Genomic DNA, 11,766 nt, shown 5'->3' with positions numbered 1-11,766 from the left:
GAGACCTGTTTATCTACTCCCTGTCTCCATGGTGCGCATAGGTTGAAAGTGAGACCTTTTATCCAAGGCTTTGGGAAACACATTTATGTAGAAGTTTCAGCATTCTTGAGGAACTCTGTGCTGGCTATTCTCTGTAGGACAGGAATGACAGTGGGAATGGTAGCTACTAAATGAGGTTCTCTGAATCCAATGGAGATGAAAGGACTTCAGGATCACAGAGGTCACGTAGTAGCACTTAGCTACCAGAGACAATTGAAAGAGAAATCAGAATGATTTTCCTGCAAAGATCTTTGCATTGGCTAGTTGATCATGGAATCTCTAAAACTGAAGCAGATGTATAGTGGTCTAAAGTATTATTTGATTTGTATGAGCAGAGAAGATGGTGTTGTTCAGTCAATAAGTCCTGTCTGACTTTTGGTACCCCATGGACACCAGGCTTCCCTGTCCTTTACTATTTCCTGAAGTTTGCTCAAACTTATATCCATTAAGGAAGTGATGCCATCCAACCACCTTTTCTCCTCCTGGCCTCAATCTTTCCCAGCATCAGGGTCTTTTCCAGTGTGTCAGCTCTTTGCATCAGGTGGCCAAAGTACTGGAGCTTTAGAGAAGATCTAGATCTAGTGAACAGAAGTCTGATTGAATCAGTACAAAAGAAAGCGGTAGTTATTTGTCAACCATTTCTAAGACTTGAGACCAATGTGGAGACCTAGAGCAGCTTCAATAAATGGGAGACTGACTAGCTCTTCTTGAGGAAGCATATGCTACACAGCCAAAACGTATACCGTTGTTTCCTTGCTACCCTTCATCAAGGAGGCTTAAAGCCATTTGCCAGGGTTGAATATAGAAAAAGTTACAGAATTATAGAGATGAAAATATAAAAATAGGTCTAGATATACTACTTTTATATAATAGTCATCGTTATATTACTGTTTCTTCATGATATTCTGTTATGACTGAATATAATTCCAATGTATGGAGGTATTTCTTCTAATTATGCATGGATATTTTATGTTTCTTAGGGAACTCTCTGTAGTCATTTTTAATAAGTCTTTTTCCTTCCAGTAGTTATTTCCAAACCATAATTTGAACCGTGAAATGCATTTAGATTAGTTTAATGTGCTTGCCATTATAATGTATACTGCAATAAAAATTTACAATCCGCTTTATTTCTTAAGTATAAATTCTAGGGCCCCTGATGGCTCAAAGGGTAAAGAATCCATTCGCAATGCAGGAGACACAGGGGACATGGGTTCAATCCCTAAGTCAGGAAGATCCCTTGAAGGAGGAAATGGTAACACACTCCAATATTCTTGACTGAAAAATCCCATGGACAGAGTAGCTTGGCAGACTACAGTCTAAAAGGGTTGCAAAGAGTCTATAAGAGGAGAACATGGTTATATAGATGGCATCACCAACTAAATGGACATGAATTTTAACAAACTCTGGAAGATAGTGAAGGAGAGGGAAGCCTAGTGTGCAGTCCATGTGGTCACAAAGAGTCAGACACAACTTAGCGACTGAACAACAACATAAATTCTATGTAGCAGATCAAAATACAAGCTCATTTTTGAAGCTTATATTACATCATGACTTTCAAGAAAGTGTGTTAAACATTTGGTACATGAAAGCAAATTACTCCATAGCTTCATCAGCCTTGGAGAGTATCAGTTTAAAAATTTATGTGAGACAGCAAAAGAGACACAGATGTATAGAACAGTCTTTTGGACTCTGTGGGAGAGGGAGAGGGTGGGATGATTTGGGAGAATGGCATTGAAACATGTATAATATCATATATGAAACAAATCACCAGTCCAGGTTCGTTGCATTATACTGGATGCTTGGGGCTGGTACACTGAGACGACCCAGAGGGATGGTATGGGGAGAGAGGAGGGAGAGGGGTTCAGGATGGGGAACAAGTGTAAAAAAAAAAAAAAAAAAAAAGACTCCAAGCTTCCACTGCAGGTGGCGTGGTTGGTTCAATAACACTTCAGGCTGTGTGGTGTGACCAAAAAAAAAAAAAAAAATTTTAATTTTATAAATAAATCCAGTGTTTTAGAAAGACTCAAAAAAATTTTTTTTTACTAATTGTCTATGCAGAATGGTTATTATACTGGGATTGGCAGAACCAACATAATTTCAAATTAATAGACATGAAAATGAAATTTGAAGGCTTTTATGCATTTAAGTCCCTAGGTTCAGAAACTCTCAACCCAGAATAAAGAAGTACTTTGAAAAACAGTTGCCAGAACCTCACATGTATTTCTGAGACCATTATAACTATATTCAGCTATCTGATTGACAGGATGCAAAAATCAATTAAGATTTTTTTATAACTTCAGGGAAAAATTGAGAATCTCTTGGTAAAGTAACGGACAAGAATATTTAACTCACTCTCACAAATCTGTGGGTCATTATCCCAGGTGACAGAGTTGCCAGAGATGATGAGCGCAGCAGAGGATTGACTCTACTCGGTATCTAGAGACAAAGAATAATGAATACTGTATTGTAAATAAACACTTAATCCTACTTAAACTACAATCTTGGAAAATTCAGAAAGACAATTTCCATTTATCAAAGTACTATCACTTTCCCAAATGTTATGCCTTTATTTGGACATTAACATAGAAAGTATTAAAAAGCAGAGACATTACTTTGCTGACAAAAGTCCGTATAGTCAAAGCTATGGTTTTTCCAGTAGTCATGCATAGATGTGAGAGCTGGACCATAAAGAATACTGAACACTGAAGAACTGATGATTTTGAACTGTGGTGTTGGAGAAGACTCTTGCAAGTCCTTTGGACTGCAAGGAGATCCAACCAGTCAAACCTAAAGGAAATCAACCCTGATTATCCATTGGAAGAATTGATGCTGAAGCTGAAGCCCCAATACTGATAGGTGAACAATGTTGGATTCATGATCTCCAAAGAAGATGTAGCTTCAGGACCAGGGACCAGCCTTGATCACTCAAGAGCTTTTGTGTAGCAGAGTTTTATTAAAGTAAGAAAAGGGAAAGAGAAAGCTTCTGACATGGATATCAGAAGGGGGACGGAGAATGCCCCCAGCTAGTCTTATCAAGGCCTTATATACTTTTTTCAGACCCACTTCCACAACATACATTTTAAATTAACAAGATTAGAATGAACAATAGAAAGATCTTACCAGACCCACTTCCATAATATACATTTTAACATGACAAGTTTAGTCAGAAAGTTCTTGTTAAGGAGAAACATGTCCTCAAGCAAGATACATTGTTATATTGACTAAGACAAAACAGTGTAGAAAAGAACATTTGTCCTTTTCTCCTTGAGAGCCCCAGACCTCTTTCTCCTTCTTGAGGGCTCTGGACTCCTTTCTTCTCCTCAGGAACCCTGGACTTCTTATCAACCTAGCGAGGAGATGACTCTTTCCATACTTTGGCCACCTGATGCGAAGAGCCTACTCATTAGAAAAGACCCTGACGCTGGGAAAGATTGATGACAGGAGAAGAAGGGGGGCAACAGAGAACAACATTGTTGGATGGCATCACTGACTCGATGGACATGAATTTGAGTAAGCTCCAGGAGATGATGAAGGACAGGGAAGCCTGGCATGCTGCAGTCCATGGGGTCACAGAGAGTCAGACATGACTGAGCGACTGAACAACAAATTTTCTTCTTCAGATCTTCTAAATTAGATATCTCTTCTTTATTAGGTTAAGGCACATTTTTATATACATCTAAGATAAATGATTCATCAAATTAGAATCAAAGGAAATCCAAAGAAGATAAAATTAGTTGAGCACTTATTTCATATCATAAACGTTACAGGCAAAAATTCTCAATTAGTATGCCAAAAGGTGTTCAAAGCTTGCCATACAATTTAGAAAAACTGGTGACATTTATTTCTGTTTCAACTGAAATTCTGTGTACTCATGGACTGTTGGGCTGCATTGTTCATGAAAATTGGTGGAGAATAAGATTGGATATTACTAAAGGTTAAGAGAAATAGTGTCAAATAAGTCAAGTGTTTCTTTGGTGTAGCTTAGAATATTGTCTTATGAATATATAAGAGACTATGGCACAAAATTTTTTCAAACAACAAAATAGATCAAATAGAGATCAAATGAAAAGAGTGACAGCTGTGGAAGTTCTTGGAAAACCCTGAAGCATTGTTACGTTGAAGTAGTGATTGTGTTGTCTTTATTAATGCCTTCAGGATTGTTTTCTGGTTTCTTAATGCCTTTCGGAACATCTTCAGAAATGAACATATTCTAAATTGCACCGCAAATTCGCAGAAACACAAATAGACAACAAAAGGAGGAAAGGAAGGCTGCAGTCCTCCCACTATGTGTGCCCTTCCTTCTTTTTTATTTTTTTTTATTTTTTTTAAATTTTATTTTATTTTTAAACTTTACATAATTGTATTAGTTTTGCCAAATATCAGAATGAATCCATCACAGGTATACATGTGCTCCCCATCCTGAACCCTCCTCCCTCCTCCCTCCTCATACCATCCCTCTGGGTCGTCCCAGTGCACTAGCCCCAAGCATCCAGTATCGTGCATTGAACCTGGACTGGCATGTGCCTTTCCTTCTATCTGTTTGCCATAGAGGCAGAAACCACGGAGACACTTCTGGCTTTTGACTTCACAGAGATTATTTCTCAAAGTGCTCTTTTTATTTTCTAATCATGACATTGGGGATAAAAATGGTGAAGTTCTAACTTGAGTCCACAGTTCTCCTTTTACTACTATTGTTTAGTGTTGCATAATGAACACAGAATGAATCAAAATGTAACCTTGTTTTCGTTGGTTATGGGGACCCTTAGAGAATGTTTTCATGTACTAAATTTGTCTCCCAAAAATACAGTAAACAATTGAGTAAATAATAGCCAGATTTCTTCCCTTTCATGATGTTGAGAAAGAAAGAGAGGTAAAACTCATGCTTCTTTTTAAAAGAGGAATCCAGAATTTTTATATCCATTTCAACAGTCTGTAGCCTTTACATCCATCCTACCTTCTTGGGTCACCTGGGGAAGAGGGAGTTGTAGGGTCATATCAGCTAAGCCACGGTTCAGGAAAAGTCATGACAAATTCAATGCCAGAAGCCACAAGCAGTCTGTTAGTAAATGTGTCTAGATATTTGATAATCTTCTACATAGAGCCAAGAGTAGAACAGAGAGACCTTTCAATATTTGTGTCACTTCCTTTTTTATTTTTTTTTTCAGAATGATAATTTTTTATTTTTTAAGAATGTCCTGAATCTATGCATACATGAACCAGATAGATGAGTTAGCAAAAAAATAAGAAAAAAAAAATCTTTGTGAATTATTTAGATTAGGACATTGAAATCTTTGGTAAGAAGAACCTCTCTTTAGCAACTTCATAGTAACTTAAAGAAAAACTTTTTATTTTGAGATAATCATAGATTCATATGTAGTTGTAGGAAATAATACAGAGAGAGCCCAGGCACCCTCTACTCATTTTTTCCCATTGGTAACATCTTGCAAAACTATGGTATTATGTTAAAACCAGGATATTGACATAGATATGATCCATTAATTTTATTTGTATTTATTGTTTTATTTGCATTAATTTGTGTGCGTGAATGCACACGCTTGCATGTGCATTTATATCTATGCAATTTTTAGTAGACTATTTTTAAGAGCAGTTGAAGGAAGACTGACCAGAAGGTACAGGGATTTACAATAGACTCCCTGCCTTGACATATGCATATCCCCCCACATTTTCAGCATCTCCACTAGAGTTGTGCAAGCTTCCTTGATGGCTCAGCTGGTAAAAACAAAAAAACAAAAAACTTCCTGTAATGTGAGAGACCTGGGTTTGATCTCTGGGTTGGGAATATCCACTGCAGAAGGGAATGGCTATCCACTCCAGTATTCTGGCCTGGAAAATTCCATGGACTGTATAGTCCATGGGGTCACAAAGAGTCAGACACGACTGAGCGACTCTCACTTACTCCCTCAGAGCTATGCATTTCTACACTGATACATCATTCTCACTCAGAGGTTGCTATGCATCCCATGGGTTTGGATAAGTGTAGAGTGACACGCGCTCACCAGTGTAGTATCACACGGACTAGTTTCACTGCTCGAAAAACTTCTGAGCTCAGCTGATTCATCCGTCCCTACTCTCAGTCTCTGAAAACCATATTATTACTCCATAGTTTTGCCTTTTCCAGAATGTCATATAAACAGAACCATACAGTAGCTAGCCTTTCTAGATCAGTTGCTTTCATTTAGGAAAATACATGTAAGTTTCTTCCATTTTCTTTTCATGATAGCTTTTCATGATAGCTCATTTATGTTTTCCAGAGTGAATTTCCCATTTAAATTCCTATCAACAATGTATAAGTCATCTGTTTCCTCCACATCCATGCTAGCATTTGGTATTTTTACTGTTTTTATAGTACTCATGCAGATAGATGTGCAATGCTGTCCCACTGTTGTTTTAATCTGCACTTTCCTAATGGCTAATGAAGTCGAATATCTTTTCATGTGCTTGCTTTCCAAGTGTATATTCTGTTCAGTGAAATATATATTTGTGTCTGTACTGGGTTTTACAGTGTGCCTCCAAATTTGTATCCACCTGAAACCTCAGAATGTGACTTTACTTGGAAATAAGGTCTTCACAGATGTAATATGTTAAGGCTTTGGTTAGGTAGGTCCCCATCCACAAGGACTGGTGTCCTCAGGAAGAAGAGAAATCTGGGCACAGAAGGAAGGTGGGGTTAATATATATAGAGAGGCAAAGCCATGGGAGATAGAGGCAGAAATAGCAGTTTTCAGGCATGCAATGGACATTTTTTATAGACATAGAATTCATATTTGATAAGTTCTTTTATTTCAGTAGCTGAAATAGGTTGTGCCAAATCCCTCTTATATCCACATTTTCAGATAAGAAAATGCCATCACTCTCATTCCAACCGGAGTTCCCCTAGAGATAAGGTGTCCTTTCTCTCTGGTTGCTTCAAAGATTTCTTTTCAAGAGGGTTTATAATAACTTGTTTAAATAATTTTGTGATGGCTGCTTTAAAGTATATATAATAGTTCCAACATCTAATTCATCTTGGTATTGGCATCAGTCGATATCTTTTATCAATCAAGTTGTGAGCTTCCTGGTTCTTGATGTGACAGTTTTCTACTGTATCCTAAACATGTTGAATATTATAAGATTCTCGATCTTATTTAAACCTATTTTATCAGGCAACCATCTTCTTTAGGTTAGTGTGTAGATTCTGGACTAATTTTATGAGATTTAGTTCCAGTTTAGCTTTAGTTTTCTAAGTCTCTCAATGGTATTCTGATCTGCTTTATTTTTCTGGCTCCCACTTAAATCTTCAGTGTATCTCTGTTGATGCTGCCTGTAAGAATAAAACTGCTTCCCTGGGCTGCCTGCTGTTGCTAGGTGTGGAATGGGGGATATTCAAACCTTGAGATAGAGAGTAAATTCTCTGGCCTGCTCTCTGGCTACTTTCTAAGGGTGGGCTTCCCACTTCACCAGAGTTGGTGCCACCAAGGGAGGGAAGCATCTAATGAGGCTGCTTTTTGCTGCTGGGTAGAATACTAGGGCTTCCCAGGTGGCATTAGTGATAAAGAACACACTCACCAATGTAGGACACATAAGAGACTCGGGCTCTATCCCTGGGTCAGGAAGTTCCCCTGGAGGAGGGCATGGCAACCCACTCCAGTATTCTTGTCTGGAGAATCCCATGGACAGAGGAGCCTGGCAGTTTACAGTCTATAGGGTTGCACAGAGTCAGACATGACTGGAACATCTTAGTATGCGGAAGACTAGGAGACTTGAGTCTGGGCGCTTTTTCCCACCATGTGGAGGATCAAGAGACCCTGAGACTGGTTCATCTGCTGCTGCTGGATTAGTGGTACACTACCATGGGTGTAGGGTCAAGAGATACTGATTCTGGTCTGTTTTCTGCTACAGTGTAGAAGGCTGGCACCCTGGGCCTTCTGGCATGTCTGATGTGAGTGGAGGAGTCTTCCTGCTGCTATCTTGAAGTCTAGGTCTCACCAACCAGGTTCTTCTGGTGCTATTGGAAGCAGAGAATAAACTCACTGCTGTTGGCCATTGTAGGGCATGAGATATGTCAGTCACCCAGGTTCTGTTATTGACATGGCTGCTGGTGGACTGAGATGTGCTGTTTCTGATGGGTGGGATGTGGGAAGGACAGGCTTCTCCCCTCCCTGATTGCTCCCTATTGTGCTAGGCAGACTGGGCCAATGCTATCCCTAAGGATGGGTTTCTTCACTACATCCCTGCTGAGCTTCCCCTCCTCCAGTCCTTTAATGGGAGAGTAGCCTTCTGTTTCTCTCTGCTTGTTGACTATTCTGGCTTACAGTCTTCTATAGCACTTATCTTTTGAGATAAAAGGAAAATCCAGGGAACTCACCACAGGATCATTCTTTAAGGTCTGGGGCCCCTAACCAGCCCACTTTCTCTCTACCTTTTGTGGTTATCTTATGGTTGTATGTTGAACAGTTTCCAGGGTATTTATTCATATGCAGAGAGAGAAGCAGGGAAAAGCGAAGCTGGAACTAGAAGTTCAGTAACAGGTCTTTAAAAACCGTCTATAAAAGTTAGTAATCAGTCATTGTAGAAAAAAGTGAAAGACACAGAAAATTCCAGTAATGACAAAAAATTACCTAAAATCTCTCTTTCAGCATAGTTAATGGTTTAGAGAAGAGCTTCTCAAAATTCTCATTTGCATGGAAATCACCAGGGGATCTTGTGAAAATGTGATTCTGATTCAGTGGGTATGCAGATTTTGCATTTCTAACAAGCTTCCAGGGGATGCTGACCTTGCTGGTCTGTGCACTGTGCTTTGGGTCCAGAACTTAGAGGAAGTTCTTTCAGTCTCTTATGTGAAGAAATACATATGTAACATGAATGTTAGCTGTCAGGTGGTTGTGGTTAAACTGGACTGGGACCTATATTTCACAGCCGTATGAGAGTCCTCCTTCACCCGCATGATGTCTGTGTGTCTTAGGGCTTATTTTCCCACACTTCTTTCTGCTTCCACTCTGCTGTGTCTATCCCTGCTGGCTTTGGGTTCTGTACTACATTTCATCTAGCAGCAAAACCCAGGACTTTGTGGGTTTCTCCCCCAAATCCACTTGTGCAAAGAATTTTTGTTGCATTTTGGGTGAGTTTTAGAAAGTGTTACCCTGGGAAGTGAATGCCATCAGTGATTTTATTCCATCCCTCACTTGTCTTTCTCCTCCTTCTTCTCTGAAATAACAAGCAACTTTCTCTCCTTGCTTTGGTTTGGAGTTGCCTTAGTCCTGAGTTTGGAGTCTCGCCTTTTTAAAATATAACCTCTATCCTAAAACTGTTTTCATTATATACAATATTGCTGGGTAGCACACCTACGTTTGCTCTTCAGATTTCCTTTTGGGGCCTCATTGAGACTGATACTCCTGGGTTCTGTCTTTATCTCTACCTGCCCATCATGAATTCTCAGACTGGTGAGTTTGGGAGAAGGATAAGGGCAATTAATTTCAAACTTCTTCATCTTGCACCACACTCTCACTCTTCATGCCTGCAGAGAGGATGCATTCTGGTTCATTCCCAGCCATATGCTAAAGTGCCTCTCCTACCCCTGTGGTGAGTGGGGGTGGGTGGGGGAAGCTGACTGTTATTCATCTGTGCCCAAGAACAGGAAAGTACATTTAATTGCAGGATTTTAAAAATTAGTTCATTGATCCCTGACCTAAAGTTATATTCTCTACCAATCCCTTTCAGCAATAAAGATATAATTTGAGCTTCATCTGTCTGATTCCTCAGTTGGTCCAGAAATTTGGTGGTGAAAATATGTGAATTGCTCATTGGAATCCTTCCTGCAAGCTCTAGCAAATATACTATGATCAATCCCCAATATTTTATTGCAGAATAATATTCCATCACTTAAAGTGAAGTCGCTCAGTCGTGTCCAACTCTTTGCGACCCCATGGACTGCAGCCTACCAGGCTCCTCCACCCATGGGATCCTCCAGGCAAGAATACTGGAGTGGGTTGCCTTTTCCTTCTCCAGGGGATCTTCCCGACCCAGGGATTGAACCCAGGTCTCTCACATTGCAGGCAGACGCTTTAATCTCTGAGCCACCAGGGAAGCCCATTCCGTCACCTAAAATGGACCACAATTTACTCCAACAATCCCCTATTGTGAATATTAGGTTATTTTCCAACCTTTCCAAACCTTTAGATTCTTTTAGACTCTTCAGAGGGCTTCCCTTGTAGCTCAGTTGGTAAAGAATCAGCCTGCAATACAGGAGACCGAGGTTTGATTCCTGGGTTGGGAAGATGCCCTAGAGAAGGAAATGGCAACTCACTCCAGTATTCCTGCCTGGAGAACCCATGGACAGAAGAGCCTGGCAGGCTACAGTCTATGGGATTGCAAGAGTCAGACACGACTGAGTGACTAAGCACAGCACACACAGACTCTTCTGATAAGTTTAACTTCTTGGCAAAAATATATTGCTTAAATTGTGCTAAATGGTATAAATTTGTATCAATTTATACTCTTACTAAGGAGATCAAACCAGTCGATGTTAAGGGAGATCAACCCTGAATATTCATTGGAAGGACTGATGTTGAAGCTGAAGTTCCAGGGTTTTGGTCATTTGATGCAAACAGATGATTCATTGGAAAAGTCCCTGATCATGGAAAAGATCAAGGGCAGAAGAGGGCATTAGAGGATTAGATGGCTGGATGGCATCACTGATGCTATAAACATGAACTTGGGCAAACCCCGAAGACGGTGAAGGACAGGGAGGCCTCGCATGCTGCAGTCTATGGGGTCACAAAGAGGTGGACATGACTGGGCAACTAAACAATAACAACAGTACTGTTATTAGAAGTTATGTCATTACCCATTACACTGAACTTCATCAATAGCAGCTGTACATAAGGATTTTTCCTCTTTTGTTTATTGCTATTCTTAGTATTTGTGGGCTCTGAATAAATACTTTTGTATTCAGATCACATCACATCAGTCATTCAGTCGTGTCCGACTCTTTGTGACCCCATGAATCACAGCACGCCAGGCCTCCCTGTCCATCACCAACTCCTGGAGTTCACTCAGAGTCATGTCCATCGACTCAGTGATGCTATCCAGCCATCTCATCCTCTGTCGTCCCCTTCTCCTCCTGCCCCCAATCCCTCCCAGCATCAGAGTCTTTTCCAATGACTCAACTCTTCGCATGAGGTGGCCAAAGTACTGGAATTTCAGCTTTAGCATCATTCCTTCCAAAGGAATCCCAGGACTGATCTCCTTCAGAATGGACTGGTTGGATCTCCTTGCAGTCCAAGGGACTCTCAAGAGTCTTCAACACCACAGTTCAAGAGCATCAATTCTTCGGCGCTCAGCCTTCTTCACAGTCCAACTGTCACATCCATACATGACCACAGGAAAAACCATAGCCTTGCTTAGACAAACTTTTGTTGGCAAAGTAATGTCTCTGCTTTTGAATATGCTATCTAGGTTGGACATAACTTTCCTTCCAAGGAGTAAGAGTCTTTTAATTTCATGGCTGCAATCACCATCTGCAGTGATTTTGGAGCCCAGAAAAATAAAGTCTGACACTGTTTCCACTGTTTCCCCATCTATTTCCCATGAAGTGATGGGACCGGATGCCATGATCTTCATTTTCTGAATGTTGAGTTTTAAGCCAACTTTTTCAGTCTCCACTTTCACCTTCATCAAGAGGCTTTTTAGTTCCTCTTTACTTTCTGCCATAAGGGTGGTGTCATCTGC

General features: G+C 40.1%; 1 protein-coding gene across 1 annotated transcript in view; it reads right to left on the bottom strand.

Moving 5' to 3' along the window:
* Positions 1-11,766, bottom strand: part of CR1L (complement component (3b/4b) receptor 1-like) — a 68,150-nt gene that overhangs the window by 33,467 nt on the left and 22,917 nt on the right. Inside the window, 1 exon segment of the mRNA XM_010854268.1 lies at positions 2,392-2,464. Within this exon segment, the coding sequence (XP_010852570.1) occupies positions 2,392-2,464 (73 nt within the window).

Source organism: Bison bison, unplaced genomic scaffold, assembly GCF_000754665.1.
Source record: "Bison bison bison isolate TAMUID 2011002044 unplaced genomic scaffold, Bison_UMD1.0 scf7180017864338, whole genome shotgun sequence".
NCBI lineage: Eukaryota > Metazoa > Chordata > Mammalia > Artiodactyla > Bovidae > Bison > Bison bison.
This window is presented reverse-complemented; position numbering and strand designations above follow the sequence as displayed.